Here is a 21,973-nt window from a genome sequence, read left to right on the forward strand (position 1 = left end):
CTTTTTGTGAGGGATTTGTCGGCTTCATCTAAATATTCAAATGTATTGACATAAATAGTTCATTCTCTTATTATCCTTTTAATGTCTTTGGCATATTTTTGTCTTCTTTTTCATGCCTGTCTTTGAAACTTCTACCTTTTTCCTGTTAAGCCTTACAAAGGGTTTAATAAAAACTTCAAAGAAAAAGTATTTTGCCTTGTTGAATTATCTCAATTTGTTTTCTATTTCTTTGATTTCTGATCTTATCTGTATTATTTCCTTCTTCTTTTCTTTAGATTTAATTTGCTGATTTTCTCTTAGCTTCTTTAGTTGGTTGCATAAACAGTTAACTGATATCATTTCTTTTTATTCATAAATATTTAAGTCTTAGATTTTCCTCTACGCACTACTTTCACTGAGTTCCATGACTTTAAATGATATGTTTTCATTAGCATTTAGTTCAGAATTTTTCTAATTTCATTCTGATTTCTTATTTAGCCAAGAGTTATTTAGAAGTATGAAATTTCCATGCATTTGTGGATTTACTAGTTACCTGTTATTTATTTCTAGCTTAATTTCTTTATAGTTAATTTCTCTATGATTGTAATCTTTGATATTTGATTAGTCTTGATTTATGACTTAGCATATGATTTATTTGAATAATTGTTCCATGTGTATTTGAAAATAATGTGTTTTTTACACTTGTTGAACTATATTTTATATAATGATTAGGTCAATTTTGTTAAGTGTGTTATTCAAATAACCTTATGGACTCTTTTCTGCTTGTTTATCAATTATTAAAAAGATTTGTCTGTTTTTGCCCCTAATCCTTTAAATATTAGCTTTGTATATTTTGAGATTATATTATTAGGCAAACAACTACATTTTTATTTTATTTTTAAATTGAATTTTATATTAAGAGCATTTAACATGAGATCTATCCTCTTAACCTATTTTTAAATGTGCAATATACAATTGATGACCATATGTGCAGATCTCTAGAGCGTATTCATCCTGCTTGACTGAAACGATATGCCCATTTATTTGTAACTTTCCATTCCCTTCTCCCTTCAGCCCGTGTCAACCACCACTTCACTCTTTGCTTCTATGAACATTTAGATATTTCTTGTAAGAGAGATCATGCAGTTTTTATCTTTCTGTGTTGGGCTTATTTCATTGACCAAAATGTCCTCAAGATTCATCCATGTTGTTGCAGATTGCAGAATTTTCTTCTTTTTAAGACTGAATTATATTCTGCTGCATGTATGTATATACCACATTTTCTTTATTCATTCATCAGTCAATGGACATTTAGTTTGTTTCTACATCTTGGCTATTATGAATAGTGCTGTGTGGGACATTAGTGTCCTAACATTTCTTCAAGATTCCAATTTTAATTTTTTTGGACAATTTTTCAGAAGTGGGATTGCTGGATCATATTGTAATTGTTTTTAATTTTCTGAAGAACATCATACTGTCTTCCATAGTGGCTGCACCATTTTGCATTCCCACCAACAATGTACAGAGCTCCAACTTCTTCATATCCTTGCCAACAGTTATCTTTTATTTTTTTGATAATTGCCATCCCGACAAGTGTAAGATGTTACCTCATTTCGGTTTCGATTTGCATTTCCCTGATGATTTGTAACATTCAGCATTTTTTTTCATATGCTTGTTGATCATTTATATATTTTTTTGAGAAATGTCTATCATGTCCTTGGCCCATTTTATTGGTTATTAGTTTCTTTGCTATTGAGTTGTAGGATATATTAGATATATGATTTGCAAATATGTTCTCCCATCTTGTATGTTGCCTTTTCATTCTATTGATTCCTTTGCTGTGGAGTTTTGCAGCTGAAACCACCTGAAAATAATCTCAAAATGAATCTCCTTTTCCACCTGAAAGTCTAACTGATATACCTTTGGAATAATCTCTCTTCCTGTTTTACATTTCTTTCTAATAACCCTCTCTTCCCTACTCTGCTTCACATATCTGGGGGAAAAATTACACAGGAGATATTAGTGAACTAAATTAGTGTCTGGATTGTCAAGTATAGTTCAGAACCATGGAGAGCAGCCCATATGGTTTCAACTTTTAGCAGTTAAGATATTATTATAGAAGGATTGTTTGCCTTGTTGTAAACCAATTGGGGCAGACTATGAACACTTCCATAGCCCTTGATACATGCCACCAAATTGCTTTTGAAAAGCGAGACATTAATTTACAGAGCTGCCAAGTAAAACTTCTATGATCTCTCTCTTTATATCCTTCCTTCATTTATCTTACACGGGTGATGAAATGAGTGTCTACTGTGTACTTGCTCTCAAAAAACTCAAAATTTATATGTGAGAACAAATAAGAAAACAAATGATTATATTACAATGGGACAGCCTATATTAAGTTTTGCTATGAGACACGTAGAAGTACACGACATTGCTAAACTTGAAAGAGAATTCTATCTCACGAGAAGATGAAATTTGAGCAGAATGCATTTGTGGAGGAAAAGACTGGGGAGAGGACAATGGCCGGGTAAAAATATATCCTAACATGTCATGTTAGGGATTTGGGCTATGGAGAGTCACCGAAAATTTTTACAGAAGTGAATAACATGTTTAGATATGCATTTTAGAGAGTTCACTCTAGAGAATGGCATTGAAGCTGAACAAGATTGGAGGCTGAAAGAGCAATTAATGGGCTATTGAAAAATTGAGGTGAGGTATAATAAAACAGTAAAGGCAGCAAATACCTGAGGATAGAAAGAAGTGGGACTGATTGGAGAGATGCATAAGAACAAAAAGATATGAGGAAAGATTTATCATAAATATAACAAAAAGCAAATATGTTTCTCCTAGAAAGGAAACTCTGTATATGGAAAACATTTTATTTTTTGTTATATTTACGATAAACGTTTCCTCCTGTTTGGTTATTTTCTGATTATCCCTTTTTTTGTAAATAATAGTTTTAAATTTTGAAGTAGTAAAATTTACTTATTTCTCCTTTTGTAATTCCTCATATTCTTTTTTTTTTTTTAAGTTTATTTATTTATCTTGAGAGAGACAGCACAGAGCCCAATGCAGAGCTCAAACTCATGAACCAGAAGATCATGACCTAAGCCAAAATCAACAGTCAGATGCTTAATCAACTGAGCCAACCAGGCACCCCTGATTCCTCATATTATTAAATTTAGAATTGAATTTACAGATTAATTTGAGAAGAACTGCCATCCTTACAGTGTTGAGTCCATAAACAAAGCGTATCTATTTACTTAAGTATTATTTTAAATTTTTTAGTTTTTCAAAAAAATTATTTACTTTTTCAATAAAGTTTTAAGGTTTTCTCCACAAAATAATTTCATGTTTAAAATTTACATGTAATAAATTTCATATTAAAAATAATAAAAAAAATAAAATTTCAAAAAGCTAAAAAAAATTTACATGTATATCGTACATATAAAAATACATTATATATATTCCAATCAGGTCAAATATTTAATTGTTGTTGAAGAATTATCTTTTTAAATGTCAATTTTCTGGGTATCTGTTGCTGATATGTAATAGCACAATTGGTTTTTTGATCTTTTATCTAGCAATTCTGTAGAACTCTCTGTTGTAAATAACTTTTCTATGACAATAAAGTAAATTTTCTCCTTAAGTAATATCATCTGTCAAATAATGAGACACTTACTTATTTTTCTTTCTGATCCATAGACCATATATTTCTTTCTTGCCATATTATACAAACTAAGACCTTCAGTATTATGCTGCATGGGAGAACGATAGTGTTCATTCTTCACTAAAAAGCCAATTCTTCAAGAAGACTTAGCAATACTAAACATTAATGCACCAAATTGAGAGCTTCAGATTATATGAAGCAAAAATTCATCGAACTGAAATGAGAAATAGGCCAATCTACAATTATAGACAGAGATTTCCATACTTCTCTCTCAATGAATAGATGTACATCAAAAAATCCACTGTAAGTCTAAAGATACAGAATGACATATCCTTCTATGAGGATAGATATACGGATATAAGAATAGATATAAGAATAGTGTTGTGGGGCGCCTGGGTGGCGCAGTCAGTTAAGCGTCCGACTTCAGCCAGGTCACGATCTCGCGGTCCGCGCCGTCCGTGAGTTCGAGCCCGGCGTCAGGCTCTGGGCTGATGGCTCGGAGCCTGCAGCCTGTTTCCGATTCTGTGTCTCCCTCTCTCTCTGCCCCTCCCCCATTCATGCTCTGTCTCTCTCTGTCCCAAAAATAAATAAAAAACGTTGAAAAAAAATTAAAAAAAAAAAAAGAATAGTGTTGTGGGTTCAACTGCATCTACGAAAGAGGTGTACTGAATTCCTAACCCCCATATGTATAAATACGACTTTATTTGAAAAAGGATTTTGTAGATGTAATCAAATTAGATGAGGGTGGGACCTAAATCCAATCACTGGTGTCTTTATAAAGAGGGGGAAATTTGGAGATACAGAGACATAGGAAAGCAATCCAAGTGACAACAAAGTCAGAGATTAGATTTGCCACAAGCCAAGGAATGCCAAGGATTGTCAATATTCACCATAAGCTACAAGAGGGAAAAGGAAGAGGATTCTTCTTTAGAGTCTTCTAAGGGAGCACGGCCCTGCTGACACCATGATTTTGGACTTCTAGATTCCAAAGCTGTGGAATAATAATAATTTTCTGTTATTTTAAGCCACTCAGTTTGTGGCAATTTTTCGCTACAGCAGCCCTAAGAATAAACAGATAATAGAGGTGCCTGGGTGGCTCAGTAGGTTAAGTGTCTGACTCTTGATTTCGGCTTAGGTCAGGATCTCATCATCATGAGATTGAGCCCCACGTGAGGCTCTGCACTGACAGTGCTAAGCCTGCTTGGGATTCTATCTCTCCCTCTCTCTCTGCCCCTCGCTCTTGAGTGCTCTCTCTCTCAAAATAAATAAATCAACATTAAAAAATTTTTTAAAAAGATAAAAAGATATTAATAAGATAAAAGATAAATATAATAGATATAAGAGTACAAGGCAATTGAAGATCATGACCAATCAATGTTGCCTAATTAACATTTAGAGAACAACCTTCCAACAAGAGCAGAATACATAATTTTTTTTCAAGTATGCACAGAACATTTACCAAGATAGACCATATTCTGAGCCTTAAACCAACTCTCACTAATTTAAAATTATTCAGTCATACAAAGTATGTTTGATCACAAAGGCATTAAATTATGAATCAATAATAGAAACATATCTGGAAAGTCCTCAATATTTGAAAAATAACTGAAATTTTCATTGACTGAGATAACCTTCCAATTCAGGAGTATAGATTTGAATGTGACATCTTTTTAAAAAAAAATTGTATTTTCCAATTAGGTTATTCTTGTTCATTTCTATTGACTTTTATGAATTTAGGACACTTTGTTGAATAATTTTTGTTAATTCTCATGATTTTTTTTCTAAATTTGTCCAGGTTTTCTGAATATATAACAGCCTGTTTTTCCTTTTTCAATATTTATACCAGTTATTTTTATTTCATTTGTCCAAAATTTCAAAACAATATTAAACATTAATAGTAATTAACAGTGCCTTATGATTTATACCAGAATGCCCCTGATGTTTATCAATTTCTCAAAGAGATCTGTGATCCTAAAAATTAAGAACCATTGTTTAGAATCATAAGTTCTTTAAAAAAAAAATTTTTTTAATGTGTACTTATTTTTGAGAGAGAGAGGCAGAGCATGGCGGAGGGAAGGGGGGAGGAAAGGCAGAGAGAGAGGGAGACACAGAATCTGAAGGAGGCTCCAGGCTCCAGGTTCTGAGCTGTCAGCACAGAGCCCAACGCAGGGCTTGAACCCAAGAACCGCAAGATCATGACCTGAGCCAAAGTCAAACGCTTAATGGACTGAGCCACCCAGGCTTCCCTAGAATCCTAAATTCTTAGCATTCGTACAATCCTTAATCTACAGATGATGATTCTTGAGATCTACAAAGGTTAAGTGACTAGTGTTCCAAGGTCTTACAACTAGGCAGTGGAAAAACCATGACTAGAATTTCTTTCCATTTATGATTTTGTTGTTACCAAACATTACAACACAAATTGTAATGCTTTTCCTCATCTCTGATCTTTTTTAATTGCAAATCATTGCAATTGCACTTTTTGAGTAACAAGTTTATTGAGATATAATTCACATACCATACAATTTCACTCACTTAAATTATACAATTCAGTGGCTTTTTAGCACATTCACAGAGTTGGGCATCATCATCATAATTATTTTAGAATATTTTTATCACCCCAAAAGAAGCCTGGCAGCCCTTAGCCATAAGCTTCCAACTCTGCCACTCCTCCTCCTCACTCCCCCCAACCCTAACCTATTTTGTATCTCTATGAATGTATTCTGGATATTTCATATAAATGGAATTATATGTGGTCCTTTGTGACTGACTTCTTTCACTCAGCATGTTTTCAAGGTTCATCCATGTTGTAACATGTATCAGTAGTATTAACAGTAATAATATTCTGTCGCATGGTATATACTTACTTATTCATTCATTAGTTGATGAACATTTGGACTGTTTCCACTTTTGGGCTATTATGAATAATACCATTATGAAGGTTCACATACCACTTTTTGTGTGGACATACATTTTCATCTCTCCTAAGAGTAAAAGTGCTGAATCATATGGTAACTTTATGTTTTTTTGTTTTTTGTTTTTTTACTTTTTAAAAAAATGTTTATTTCTTTTTGAGAGAGAGAGAAAACACAAGCTGGAGAGGGGCAGAGGACCTGAAAACAGGCTTGGTGCAAACAACAGAGAGCCCAATGTGGGGCTCAAACTTGTGAACTGCAAGATCATGACCCAAGCCAAAGTCTGACACCTAACCTACTGAGCCACCCAGGCATCCTGGCAACTCCATGTTTAATAGTTGAGAAACTCTGTTTAACAAGCTGTTTTCCAAACTGCTGCACCCCTTTTACCTTCCCACCAGCAGTAGAAGAAGGCTCAAATTTCTCCACATCCTTGTCTCATTTGTTATTCTTTGTTCTTTTGATTACAGCCATCCTAGTGGGTGTGATGTCGTATTTCATTATGGTTTTAATTTTCATTTCCGTGATGGTTAATGATGTTGAACATCTTTTTATGTGCTTATTGCCTATTTATTATCTTTCTTTGGAGAATCATCTATTTGTATCCTTTGCCCATTTTTTTTTTTAACTTTGAGAATATTTAAATGTTTATTGACAGTTCAAGTTTCCTTTTCTGTGAAATGACTTTCTGTCATTAGTCCATTTTTCCATTGTACTGTTTCCCCTTTTCCTTATTAAACATAATTCCTTAGTGTAGATACATATCTTTTCACATCTGTAGCTTGTATTTCTGCTATCTTTGTGGTCTTTTGATGAAAAGAAGATCTTAAATTTATTTTATTTATTTATTTTGGTTTTTTGTTAAAAAAATTTTTTTTAATGTTTATTTATTTCTGAGACACAGAGAGACAGAGCATGAGTTGGGGGGGAGGGGGCAGAGAGAGAGGGAGACACAGAATCCGAAGCAGGCTCCAAGCTCCGAGCTGTCAGCACAGAGCCTGATGTGGGGCTCAAACTCACAAACTGTGAGATCACAACCTGACCCAAAGTCGGTCACTCAACCGACTGAGCCACCCAGGCGCCCCTAGAAGATCTTAAATTTAATTATCAATATTTTCTGTCAGGATATGCACTTTTGGAATCTTGTTTAAGAAATCTGTCCCTCCTCTGTCCAAAAGGGAGACAATATAATGCATTAACATATGGCATATTAAAATGGTCTCAAGAGGCAGATTACCTAAGTTCAAATCACAGTTCTTCTACTTAGTGGCTTTGAGACAATTTAATTAACTTCTTTTGCCTCAGTTTCCTCATTTATAAAATGAGATGATATTAACAGTACCTATTTGATAGGGTTCTTATGAGGAATAAATAAGTGGCATACGTAAAAGGCTTAAAACAATACCAGGCTTTTAATAAGCATCAAGTAAGTGTTTGCTATTGTTATTTGTATCTTTATTCTATCTAAACTGTTTTTTTTAAATCTTTTTAAACATTTATTCATTTTTGAGAGACAGAGTGTGAGTGGGGGAGGGGAAGAGAGCACAGAATCTCAAGCAGGCTCCAGGCTCTGAGCTGTTAGCACAGAGCCTGATGTGGGGCTCGAACTCACGGACCACGAGGTTATGACCTGAGCTAAAGTTGGAAGCTTAACGGACTGAGCCACCCAGGTGCCCCTACCTAAACTGGCTTTTTTAATGAATTGGATTTTTCTTCCAAAGAGATAACCGATTATTAAAGCGCCATTTATTGAATACTCCATCCTTTCTATATTGCTTTGTTTCAAGTTGGTCTATCCTGCTGCTCTCTATTCTATTCCATTGGCCTATTTGTCTACAGCTGTCTTTTGACAACTGTATTATGACCTTGGTATGGCTGGCTTTCTGGTAGGGTAAATACCTTGGAATTTGTCTTCAAAATTATCTATTCTTAGACCTTTGTTCTTAAATGTTGATTTCTGAATTAGTTTGTCAAATTCCATAAAATCTCTGTGGGTATTTTGATGAAAATTGCATTGAACCTGTAGATTAATTTCAGTAGAATTGACATCGTTGTGGTGCCCCTGCCACTACCAGGGAGAGCAGAAGTTAAAGTTCTCCAAAAGCATATCATCTCATGTAATTCACTTTCAGATAGGATTTTTGCAAGTATACGCCTAGCTGACCAAAGCCAAGTCAAATGATGATGCCTTAACTCTAAGAGCTGAAAATATGAGTTCTGCCTTCCACTTGTGAGAGAGCAACTGAAGAGAAGATGAACAGCCACATGAATATGATGAAGGTGCATGGGATATTTACTCCACTATATCATCTCCAACCAAGTACAGCTTTGTTTCTTCCTTTTGAAAGCCTATAAATTTTGCTTATTTTTCTTTTCTAGCTGCTTTTGTAGGAAGCTAGAAAAGTAATGAATAGCAACAGTGATAATGAACATCCTGTTTTATTCTGACTTTAAAGTAAATGCTTCTTATATTTCACCATTGGGCATAATATTATGGATTTTTGCTACATTTTTATCCAGTTTTGGGAAGTATTTATATATAACTTAAAAGCATATAACTTAATATATGTTAAATATATTATAAATATATATTAAATATAACTTAATATATAAATATATATATATATATATAAATATATAAATATATATTAAATATAACTTAAATTATTTTTAATGTTTGTTTTTGAGAGAGAGAGTATGCGTAAGTGGGGGAGGGGCAGAGAGAGAGGGAGACACAGAATCCGAAGCAGCATCCAGGCTCTGAGCTGTCAACACGGAGCCTGATGTGGGGCTCGAACCCATGAACTTCAAGATCATGACCTGAGCCGAAGTTGGACACTTAACGAACTGAGCCAAACAGGTGCCCCTTACTATATTTTTTAAATTTTAGTGAGAGAGAGTACACAAGCAGGGGTGAGGGGCAGAGGGAGGGAGGCAGAGAGAGAGAGAGAGAGAGAGAGAGAGAGAGAATCCCAAGCAAGCTCCACGCTCAGTGTGGAGCCTGATTCAGGGCTTGATCCCATGATTCTGGGATCATGACCTGAGCCAAAATCAAGAATTAGGTGGTCAACTGACTGAGCCACCCAGGTGCTCCTAAAACCAAGCATTAAAAAAAAATAAAATCAAGCATTGATACAATCTCTTATTTTAGAAGCATAAAGGAGAAAAATATTTACAAAAGATTTTTACCTGCAGATTTAATTAGAGAAGATTTATATGGAGTGTAAATACCTGTAATAAGTATAAAATAGAATTATGAGCTTTGGAGTACAAAACTGTGGTTATGATTCATCCTTAAAATAATTAGAAAGTGGATGTCATGTGTTTTAGAATGTTAATAAATAATCTTAAAACATCAAGTGCAGTAAATAAAATAGAAAATATGGGCCAACATGTGGGTTATATATTTAAGTCTTTTTCCCCCCTAGCGTTTTAAAGCAACATAATGTAAAATCTTTGAGCTTAAGAAACTTTTCACGTATGAATTTTCTGGTCATCCCCTGATCTCCAATGCTCTGATATACAGGTAAGTGTCTCCTATGTGAAAACTATGTATCCAGGAATTAGAAAGGCTTTTACTGGGGTTTAAAAGCCAATACTCAATAGCACCATCTACTGTTCACACAATGAAATTTAATAATAGTGGAAAGAATAGATTCTCAGATCTTCACCTTCAGATGAATACAGCAAATCTTCTAGTCTCAACTTTCTAAGCTTACAGATAAAGAATGTGAGGCTCAGGAAAGATAAGTGACTTGTCAAAAGCCACAGATTTCTTGCTAAAACTATGTATACGAAACTATGCAAATGAAAATTTCTATAGGTGCTTTCAAAGCAAGGAAATGTGGAAAAGCAATTTACCCTAGTGATCAAGTCTCTAGGTTAAACTGTGCTGGTCCTGTTCCACGCTCCATTGCTGATTATCTTTGGGCAAGTTAATTAACTGTTCTGTGTTTCAGTTTCTACATCGAAAAATTGGCGATGCAAATACTTCTAAGGGTTTGTTGATAAGCAAAAGTAGTAGAGAATGTAAAGCATCATGCCTGGTGGATAGTGACCAATAATGGTGATATTATTTCTATTCACAAGTGGTAGAACTGCTTTTTCACCCAGGCCTCTCCGACTCTAGTGTCTCTGTTCTTTCAGCTTGACTTCACCAGCCATCAGACGAGATCAGCAATACCATACACACCAAATAAAATAATCAATGAACGTCTGATAGCACAGTATACCAAAATATAAGCCCATTGGCTTAGCAGAAATTTTATGTCATTCTTTGATTTTGGGGAGAGAAGGAAGATAGTCCTCATATTTAATATTGGAAAAGAGGTCCTTAGTTGTTTGTGTTATTGTTACTATTTTGTCCAGCAAGTTTCCTCTTTTAGTGATAGACCCTATCCTCTTGACTTTGAGGTTAGGCACATGACCAAAGCCTGGCCAATCATAGCACCTCATTTTTCCTGGACACAGTGAATAGTCCCAAGGACATGAGATACAAAAAGCTCCAGTGTCCAGAGGAATCAGAGAAATGAGAGATGTGTGATATCTTGGACCCCATATAATACATTCAGTTACATACAAATACATTCTGCAGGGTATCTCATTAATAATAAATAATGAAATGTAGTGGACACCTTGACTTCCATCCCATATTCCCTCTCCTCCTCTTCATTTAGCAACAGAAGACTATGTTTTTCAGTCTGTTTTGGAGATACATGAGATTGTGAGACTCATTAAGGCCAGTAGTATGTGAGTGAGATTATTGAGTGCCATTAATACAATTTGAACTTAAACTATTAATCATGTGCTTTTCCATTCTCTTTTGTCTACTCTTGTAGCCTGGAAGGCAGTGACTCAGCTTTAACCTTTAGATGAGGACACCTTATAAGATCAGGACAGACGAAGAAAGAAATAGATTTTTACAGTGAATTACTCACCCACTCTGTGGATGTGGTGTTAGATTGTAAAGTCAGTGCATAAGACAAAAATCCATTGAGGTTCAGCCATAAAGAGGAATGAAGTACTGATAATATGCTAACATGAATAAATCTTGAAAACACGCTAAGTGAAGGAAGCCAAACACAGAAAGTCACATCTTCTATGATTCCATTTATATGTAATGTTCAGAATAAGTAAATCTTATTGAGACAGAAAGTAGATTAGTGATTGCCAGGGGCTGGAGAAGGTATAAGGGTAGAGAGTATCTGCTAATGTGTACCACGCTTCTTTTTAGGGTGATGAAAATGTCCTGGAATTAGATAGTAGTAATGGTTGTACCACTTTGAATACACTAAAAGCCACAGAAATGTATACTTTAAAGGGGTGAATTTCATGGAATGTGAATATCTCAAAAAATTCACTTAGGCTAAAATATTTGAAAGTCGTTCTCAGGAGTGCGTGGGTGGCTCAGTTGCTTAAGTGTCTGACTCGTCATTTCAGCTCAGGTCATGATCTTGAGGTTCATGGGTTCAAGCCCTGTGTCGGGCTTTGGGCTGGTGTTGGCAAGCCTGCTTGGCTTGGGATTCTCTCTCTCTCTCCCTCTCTCTCTCTCTGCCCCTCCCCTACTCATTCTCTCTCTCAAAATAAATAAATAAATAAATAAACTTTTTAAAAAAGTGGAAAAAATAAGAGTCCTCAGAGAGGTTAATACAAATAGTTTTAATTTTAGTATAAAAAATATGTTGCCTTTTTAATTACTTTGAGTACTAAATAAAGTTGTATGCTTGCATTGAGGCGCCCTGTTACCAAAAAAAAAAAAAAAAAATGTATAACTTGAGTCATACTCACTTTTATAGGATTCTCACATAAGGGATTGAGGTCCAAGGTATTCAAAAGGGGATGCGTACTCCTGGGGATACAAGAAGAATTTCCAAGAGATGCTCAGGCACAGTTTTAAGGAAATGAATTCCCAGATCCTCAACTTGCATGTTATGTGTTCTAAATTGATTTGTGGCTAAAATGTCATGTCATTAGGTCCTGTCGTCCTTTCCTACCTTCCATCAATTTACAGGAGAAAGGCATACCTCTTGCCTGTCATAAATTCTTACCAAGGTAAAAACCTCAGGGTGCCAAACAATCCGACAATTTGAGATACTGGTGTTGGGGAAGCCTCCTTTAAATTAAGGTACCATAAAAGCATGATAGAGCATTGTAGTTTTCCTTGCCTTGTATCTTTGGCTTATAATTCAGAAGGAATTCAAACAATTGAGTGACACTGTAATAGAATCCCTTTCATTCACCTCTACTTACGTAACCGAACAATCTCTAAAAAGGCAAGCTAAGAACGGAAGCCAGTTTAGGACTTCATTTGGTAAGGAATTACTGGCTTCCCACAACTCCATCACTGTGAAGTAAACATCCAAGCATAGTGGAGAAACGAACGTGGCGGCGGACGACTCAGATGTTTGCAAGCACACCACTACCCTGCGACCAACAAACATACAGTAGTGCCAGGAGTTTTCTCTTACACGCGTGTTAATTGCAGCACCCACAAGACCACACATTTCTGCTCACTGGTTGGGTCCACGTTTGTGGTAGTCCATTTCTAAAAGCATGGCTGTATTTAAACGATACAAGGTCTGAGTAGGCCCGCGCCACGAGAAACAGGCACATATCGCACGGGCAGCACACTTTTCCTTGAGCAGGTGTCCCTTGCTGCCCTACGGGGAGCGTGGGAAACAGCGCGAACAGCCACATTATTTTGCCTACTGTTTCCAGGGAGAGACTTTGGGGCTCCAAACAGGCCCGGCCCGCGTGGAAGGCGAGCGAGCTCACGCACCACTGTGACAGCCCGGATCTCGAACGCGGACCCACACGCTCGGCGCCTGCACCTCGCTCGGCTTTGCCAAAGGCTTGTGGGACAACTAGGCCTAAAGTCGCTCGTCTCCTGTTTGGCTCCGCCCACCGCGCTTGTAGCCCCGCCTCACCCCGTAGGGGCCCACCCATCGCACCACTTCCGGCGCCAGCCTCCCAACCGGCCTCCGTCGCTCTTCACTTCCCTCTCCTCTGCTCTTTCCCCGCCCCATCGCCTCCTTTAATACCGTCACGTGAGGGGCGAGCGCGGGGCCTGCTGGGACGGGTACTGCCGGTGGGTCAGGGTTCGGCCTCAACATGGCGGTTCCGGTCGAGCAGTGACCAAGGTTTTACCGTCTGGAGGATTAACTGGCGATTGTCGGCGTCTCCACCCATCACGGTGGAATGCGAGGACGCCGGGGCGAGCCCTGAGGAGCGGCCGTGCAGGGGAGGGGTCCGTGGTGTGTGCCTGGGAGCCGAGGCAGCGGCGTCTGTTCCTTCTGTTGGTCTCAAGGCTTCAGTGTGGGGCCCCGCCCGGCCGGGCTAGGCCGGCGGGCGGCGGCAGTAGCTGCTGCAGCCGCAAGATCAGTCTCTGAGAGTGGGCCGGAGGGCGGGCGCCGCCGCTGCTTGTGCCGCGGCGATGGCCCAGTGTGTACAATCCGTGCAGGAGCTAATCCCGGACTCCTTCGTCCCCTGTGTCGCCGCGCTGTGCAGCGACGAAGCCGAGCGGCTCACTCGCCTCAATCACCTTAGCTTCGCGGAGTTGCTTAAGCCCTTCTCTCGCCTCACTTCGGAGGGTATGTGGTCTCCTCCCTTTTTCACTGTGCTTCCTCAAAGCCGGGCCGGGCAGGGAAGAAAAGGGCGATGTTTACATCTCGGAGCCGGTAGAGTGGCGTCCGCGGCTGGGGCCCCGGGGTGTCTCCACTGGCGGCTGGGGGAGGGGCCATGAGTGAGGTTGTCAAGACAGCGCGGTCCTAACCTCTAGTTTCTCTAGGCACTTTCCTTCTTCCCCGGACCAGCCGGGCTGCTGGGTAATTGGTGGGGGGGGGGGGGGGGCCACCGGGGAAGAGCCCCAGAGAAGGGCGTTGAGACTGTTTTCAACGACCATAGGGAGGGAATTAGGAAGTTGCAAGGCAGGTAAGGGTAGGAAGATGCTGCCTTAGACCACTGAAGTCTTAATGAAGAAGACGAATCATCTTCCCCTGGGTGTTAAACTGGACTTTCAAAGTTGTTTTGAGTAGTATTCTTCTGGTAGTGGGGCCTAGCTCTGTCTCTTAAGTTTATTTATTTTGAGAGTGAGAGAGCAGGGGAGGGGCAGAGAGAGAGAGAAAATCCCAAGGAGGCTCTGCACTGTCAGCACAGAGCCTGCTGCTGGACTTGATCTCATGAACCAGAGCGGAAATCTAGAGTTGGATGCTCAATCAAATGAGCCACCCGGGTGCCCTCCTGGGGCCTATCTCTTTCTAAGCTTCTATTTAGTTATGTTTTTTCTTTGAAAATGTGAACACTTTCTTAGGCATATAGTATTTTACTTAACCTCTTGTGAAAAAAAATGTTATAAAAATAATAAAACTTGCAACAGCCTTTTGCCTGATGGATGAAGAAGTAAGGACAAATTGTAATTTGGATGGTTGGAATTAAATAGATTTATAGGAATGGAAAAGTCGTAAGATTCAGTTTTTCAGATAAAAGTTTAATCAACAGGAGAAATGTGTCTTTAATTGAAGAGCCGCCTGTTTTCATCACCTTTACATTCTTTATTAGTGAAAACTAAGCATAATAAAACTCCCGAGTATTTAACCAATATATTTACCTTTGCAAATAGAACATAGCAAAGTATAAATAAAGTTCTTTCTTCTTAAGGTCCGAATAAAATGAAGGGTTCTATGATGAGGTTGTATCAAGCAAATGACTATGATGTTTATTTGGTTATGATGATTTCTTCACAGAAAGTGCTGTGCCATACATGTATGTATTTACGTGCCACAGGTGTGTATTCTTTGAGAGAATAGCTCCATAAGTTCACTTTATTATTTAAAGGAGAGTGGGAGCTGTCCAAAAAAACAAAGTTTGGGAACCTTTGGATTTTCTTCAGCTTGTACTTTAGCCATCAAGCTCAGCTCCTCCAATGTTCTACTAAATCAAGAACAACAAAGTGCCCTACATTCTGTTTTTGTTTTGTTTTTAAAATGTTTACTTATTTTGAAAGAGAGAGTAGGGGAGGGGCAGAGAGGAAGAGAGATAGAGAGACAGAGAGACAGAGAGAGAGAATATCCCAAGTAGGCTCCATGCTGTGGGTGCAGAGTCCTGCGCGGGGCTTGAACTCACGAACCAAACTGTGATCATGACCTGAGTGGAAATCCGGTGTCTGATACTTAACTGAGCCACCCAGGTGCCCTTAAAGTGGCCTACATTCTTAAGTTCTTAAAAAAAAGTGTGAGAATCAGTTTGACTTTGATGTGTATGCTCTTTCCTGCTTTGTTGATGAGGAATAATAACGCTACTACTTGATACCTGCTTTATTTAGCTCTTCTCTTCTAGCTCTCGTTGAATCCTATAGAGTAGATAACTCTTCTCACCATTTTAAATTTGAGAACATTGAGTCATAAAGATGTTAACTTGTCTACAGTCCTGTATGTGGGAAAGATTTAAAAACAGGCAATGTGACTCAAAGTATTCTTAAGTCATCTTATCTCTTAGCAGTAGGATTGTTATTCACACTAGAGAGCAGTGCTGTCCAGCAGAAATATGATGTGAGTTACATATATAATTTAAAATTATTTAGAAGTCACACTATAAAAAAAGTAAAAAGCAGGTGAAATTAGTTTTAGTATTGTATTTAACCCAATATTTCCAAAATGTTACTATTTCAACATGTAATCAGTATAAAACATCTTAGTATTTTATGTTCTTATGGCTAAGTCTTTGAACTTTGGTATGCATTTAGACATTTATAAGGTTTACATTTTAGTTTGGATTAGACATTTCAAGTGCCCAACCCAATAGCTTCATCTGGCTGGTGCTTCCTGTATTGAATAGTGCAGTGAATAGGGGCCCACCTCAGGATTTTTCTGATTTCCTTCTGTAAACTGCAAAAGATTTAGGAAGAAACAAAATGAATTGGTTTCTTGGTTTCATGGTTAGGTAGAGAGTTGGTGGAAAGGAAGAGTGCCAGCATTTCCCATTGAGGATGGGGATGAGGTGAGAATGGCAAAAGCTAGAAGTTAAGATTGAGTGCTTCCTGAGCAGTGAGGAAACTGCCCCATCAGAGTACAGTATAGTAAGGGAAGATGATTCCTAGGTAAGGAAGGATCTTGAATTCTGGGAATGGGATTTTGGATTTCATATCTAATGGTAAAAATGTGTGGTAGTCATAGATTCTTGAGCAAGGGTATCAAGTTGGGGAGATTAGAATTGTATGGTTTATAATGATAAATAAGAGTTGATAAACATTTCAAAGTTTAAGGTGATTAGGACATTGGACTTTGGTGGTGGCATTAGAAATTTGGTGAAAAGGACATAATTTTCTGTAGTTTAATTTTTTGCTGATAAATAAATTTTGGGGTTCTTAGCCATCCAGAAAAGGCTACTGTTTTTTTTTGTTTGTTTGTTTTTTGTCTCAAGTGTGGGGATTCCTCAAAGACAGCGTATCTTTAGGCAATGAGGCATGAGAATATAACTTCAGGTACATAGTTTAAGAACACAACTAACTAAAACAGCTAAAATTTCCTTAAAAGGAGAAAGGAGTGTTAAAAAAAAATAATTGGACTCCATTCTGGCCTGTGGGTATATTATTATTTGAGGTCAAAACTTGCTTTGACTATTGAGATATAATGTAGAGTGCACTTTTTTTTCGATTTCAGTAGAAAAACCCATGGTTTAAAGCTATAGTGAATAGTGAGGGAGGGTTGATAAAACAAATTTGAATACCATGCATGTGTAGGGCCTTAAAAATAGAGTTTAAATAAAAATAATTAAAAAAAAAAGAGTTTAGACTTGATGTATTAGTCAGTGGAGAGCCATTCTAGATTTCTTGGATACATGTTTTAAAATCCAACAAGTATTTATTTATATTAAGTAATGGTGAGTATATATATTTTTCTTATCGTTATGCTATATATATGTTTGAGACCTAAAAGAATATATATTCGTCATTTCAACACAAAGTTTGTAATCTTAATATTGCTTGAGAAATTTCTACTGGCCATCTATTTCAAAGAATAGTGGTGGTAGTATTACTTAATCAGACTTCACTGTTCTTGCTGTCATAGTGATAGTTCTTCAGTAATTTTAAACAGTATTTCAGCATATCATTTAGACATTTATAGGACTTAAGAAAATTTCACTTAAACATCAACTTTTGAAAGTACTTGACTGTCACTTTCAAAAAGTATTATTTTTAACTGGAGTAAATTTACTTAAGGGTTTAAAAAGAACAGAATGTAAATCTTCAGTGTAAATCTTGAATATTTTCTAAAGGACCTTTGAAGGAAACTTATTGCCTCTAGTTTTCTTTAAAAGGATATATTTTATTAATTTTAACTACCATGTTAGTGTGACTAGATAATTAACCTACAAGTTTTTCAAGTACCAAACTTTGGATGAATTCAAGTCAAGTTTCAAAATTTAAATTTTTTTTTAATGTTTTTATTTTATTTTTGAGAGACAGAGTGTGAGCAGGGGAGGGGCAGAGAGAGGGGGAGACGCAGAATCCAAAGCAAACTTCAGGCTCCACGCTGTTAGCATAGAGCCTGATGCAGGGCTCGAACTCACAAACTGTGAGATCATGACCTGAGCCGAAGTCAGATGGCCTAACCAACTGCGCCACCCAGGCACCCCTTAAAATTTAGATACATATGTTGTTTGTGTCATTTTTGTACAAGTTATGATAATTTTTCCAGCAATTCAGGTTTCCTGTATATAGTAAAGTCTCGTGTGCTAGGTAAAAACATAGAAGATATTATCATTTTTAAAAATATATTCCAGGGGCGCCTGGGTGGCGCAGTCGGTTAAGCGTCCGACTTCAGCCAGGTCACGATCTCGCGGTCCGTGAGTTCGAGCCCCGCGTCAGGCTCTGGGCTGATGGCTCAGAGCCTGGAGCCTGTTTCCGATTCTGTGTCTCCCTCTCTCTCTGCCCCTCCCCCGTTCATGCTCTGTCTCTCTCTGTCCCAAAAATAAATAAACGTTGGAAAAAAAAATTAAAAAAATATATATATATTCCATAGGACACCCAATGTTTTATACATGCCCTGCAAATGAGTTTTATGATCAAATAAGTTTGCTTCAAATAGCATGTGTTCGGGAGAATTACAGTGTCATTGAGCACATTAAAGGCTCTGGGAAGACCTGGTATAAAGAGACTTTTTAAAAACTTAATCCTATGTTTCTCAAATTATTTGAACATGAAATTGATTTTTCTGAAACAACTCTTAATTAGCTTGAGGAAACAGTAGTCTGTGGACCTGCACATACTGGGAAATGTTACTTCATAATACAGTATTCAAGAAATTATATTTATGAGACTACCTGGCTGGTTCAGTTGGAAAAGCATGCAAGTCTTCATCTCTGGGTCGTGAGTTCGAGCCCCATGTTGGGGGTAGAGGTTACTTATATAAAACAACAAAAAAATTGTATTTATATGGTAACTTGTAAAAGTAAGACAATGGTAGAGCTGAATTTCATTTTGAAATTGAGATGTCATGTGATTATGATGTCACCTTTTGTGATATACTCTTAATGAAGCCAAGCTTTAGAACTGTGTGAGTTTTTTCAGAGTATTTCTTTTAATCATTCTTAGCTCTTATCTTCCTCTTTATTAGGTTAGTTTTGGGATATTCCAGTGTTTTACTTCTCTGTTGTTGTATAACAAATTACTCCAAAATTAAGCACTTTAGGGGGGACAAAAGCATTTCTTGTCTCTCAGTTTGTCAGGAATCTGGGAGTAGCTCAGCTGGGTAGTTCTGTCCCAGGGTCTCTCTTGGATAGGGTCTCTCTTGAGGTTGCAGTGGTACTGTCAGCCTAGACCGTAGTCATCGGGGCTGGAGGATCTGCTTCCAAGCTCACTCATGTGGTTGTTGGCAAGTCTCACTTCCTCACTAGATGTTTTCCTGAGATCTCTGTTGTGTGCAGTGTAGGCTTTTCCATAGGCTCCTTGAGTATCCCCATGGCACGGCAGTTAGTTTCGCTAAGAGGGAGTGATGAAAGCGCACCCAAGATAGACCCTGTACTCTTTCATAACCTTATTTCAGAAGTGATGTACTCTTGTTTTTGCTGTGTTCTGTTGGGCACATATAACAACCCTGGGTGGGAAGGGATTACACAAGTGTGTGTATAACTCAAAATACAGGATTATTGGGGACTGTTTCAGAGGCTGGCTGTCACATCTGTTAACTCATTTCTGGATTTATTAGTAGGATTACCTAATAAATGATAAACTCATTCTGAATATGGGCAAAACTAGAATGTCTTTTTTTTTTTTTTTTTTTTTTTAAGTAACCTCTACCCCAAACGTGTGGCTTAAACTCATGACCTCTGAGACCAGGAGTCATGTGCTTTACAGACTAAGCCAGTCAGGCGACCCTAGAATGTCTTTTTTGTGTTGACACTTTTTTGTGTTGATACTAACAGTAATTAGCCAGTTTAAAATTTTGAGAGACACTTTTATGTTTTTTGGCAATTAGAGACCAACTTTAGGGAGAATACTTGTACAGTATTTTCTAAAACATATCAGAAATGCAGCATAGTATTTTCATGCTTTTCATTTTCTCTATTTCATAGTTAGACCAGCTGGGAAATTTAATTAGGGAAAACGGCTTCTGTGTGTTTATTTAAATTAGAAAACAAACAATTATTGAAGAATTCAGAGAATTTCCTACTAAGCTTCCCACTACCCAGAACCAACTAATATTAATCTTATTACATTTACATTGTATTTCTTCCTTTTCTTTAAAAAGAAATCAAATATTATACAGTTGAGGTTCCCTTTCCTTTCTTCCTTTTTTAATCATAGCCAGTCATAATGGAACTTAAATGCATACTTTCTTTTTTTTAATTAAAAAATTTTTTTTATTTTAATTTTTTTAATGTTTATTTTTGAGAGAGCTAGAGAGACAGAGCGTGAGCAGGGGAGGGGCAGAGAGAGAGGGAGACAGATTCCAAAGCAGGCTTCAGGCTTTGAGCCGTCAGCATAGAGCCTGACGCGGTTCTTGAACTCATGAACCGCAGGATCGTGATCTGAGCCAAAGTCGAGCGCTTAACTGACTGAGCCACCCAGGTGCCCCTGCATGTATACTTTTGATACATATATTTATTTTTATAATACAAGTGTACATATTTATGCCATATGTAGTATTTTTAAAAGATTATCGTCTTATGTTAATTAAAACTTGAGAAGTCAACAGAGAGGACACATAGGAAATTTTAGGAAGACATTTGATGTAACTTTATTTTAAAATATGGGCTTCTGGGCGCCTGGGTGGCGCAGTCGGTTGAGCGTCCGACTTCAGCCAGGTCACGATCTCGCGGTCCGTGAGTTCGAGCCCCGCGTCGGGCTCTGGGCTGATGGCTCAGAGCCTGGAGCCTGTTTCCGATTCTGTGTCTCCCTCTCTCTCTGCCCCTCGCCCGTTCATGCTCTGTCTCTCTCTGTCCCAAAAATAAACGTTGAAAAAAAAAATTAAAAAAAAAAAAATAAAATAAATAAAAAAATAAAAAAAAATAAAATATGGGCTTCATATAGAGGCTCAGTCAGTTAAGTGTCTGAATCTTGATTTTGGCTCAGATCATGATCTCACGGTTGGTGGGTTTGAGTCCCACGTCTGGCTCCATGGTAACAGTGTGGAACCTGCTTGGGATTCTCTGTCTCCCTGTCTCTGCCCTTTTCCTGCTCTCTCTCTCACACACACACACATACACACTCTCAAAATAAATAAGTAAACTTAAAAAAAAAAAGTTTGATGTAAAGATTCTCCTCTGAGGAAAAAAAGTGTTGTTTTTTTTTTTTTAATGGGTAGGTATCCAAAGCCAGTTTTCCAGTTTGCCTCTTATTTAAAAATGATGATCCATGCTGTACTTGAATGTGTGTGATACCTGCTGCTTTCATTTTTTCTTAAGCACCTAACTATATAGTTATGTATATGTCAGGTTTGGTGCTCAGTGCTTTTCACTTAATTGTCTCATCTAACGATATCTCCTCTAAATTCTTAAAGTAACCCTTTGAAGAAGGCATTAATTACATGTTATAGATGAGGAAATTGAAGCATACAAAAGTTGAAAAGTTTTTAGGAAAACATGTGGTGGGCTAGGATTTAAAGTAAAGTCTGACTTTAAAAGTTGAGTCCAGGGGTGCCTGGGTGGCCCAGTCGGTTAAGCGTCCGACTTCAGCTCAGGTCATGATCTCGCGGTTCATGAGTTCAAGCCCCGCGTCAGGCACCTGTGCTGATGGCTCAGAGCCTGGAGCCTGTTTCCGATTCTGTGTCTCCCTCTCTCTCTGCCCCTCCCCCGTTCGTGCTCTGTGTCTCTCTGTCCCAAAAATAAATAAACGTTGAAAAAAAAATTAAAAAAAAAATTATTTAAAAAAAAAATAAATAAAAAATAAAAAGTTGAGTCCTTAATATAA

General features: G+C 37.6%; 2 protein-coding genes across 8 annotated transcripts in view; one reads left to right on the forward strand and one right to left on the reverse strand.

Annotated features, from left to right (window-relative positions):
• RNF125 (ring finger protein 125) overlaps nt 1-13,825 on the reverse strand; it is a 96,616-nt gene extending 82,791 nt beyond the window's left edge. Inside the window, exons 1-2 of one of the 3 annotated variants that reach the window (XM_040479154.1) lie at nt 13,714-13,825; nt 12,355-12,415 (exon numbers count right to left, since the gene is read on the reverse strand). The gene's annotated coding sequence lies outside the window, so the exon portion shown is untranslated. Of the gene's footprint in view, nt 1-12,354; nt 12,416-13,186; nt 13,390-13,607 lie in introns of those variants that run through there. The other 2 variants (XM_040479153.1, XM_040479155.1) reach the window with 2 other exon arrangements.
• Nucleotides 13,826-13,967: 142 nt separating this feature from the next.
• The window catches only part of TRAPPC8 (trafficking protein particle complex subunit 8), an 83,673-nt gene continuing 75,667 nt past the window's right edge, over nt 13,968-21,973 (forward strand). For all 5 annotated transcript variants that reach the window (XM_040479148.1, XM_040479150.1, XM_040479151.1 and 2 more), the window contains exon 1: nt 13,968-14,156. In XM_040479148.1, coding sequence (XP_040335082.1) covers nt 14,000-14,156 — 157 coding nt within the window. In that variant the 5' untranslated portion in view covers nt 13,968-13,999. The remainder of the gene's footprint in view (nt 14,157-21,973) is intronic.

The sequence above is a fragment of the Herpailurus yagouaroundi genome, unplaced genomic scaffold (genome assembly GCF_014898765.1).
Source record: "Herpailurus yagouaroundi ecotype Mexico unplaced genomic scaffold, PumYag 142, whole genome shotgun sequence".
NCBI classification, from domain to species: Eukaryota; Metazoa; Chordata; class Mammalia; order Carnivora; family Felidae; genus Herpailurus; species Herpailurus yagouaroundi.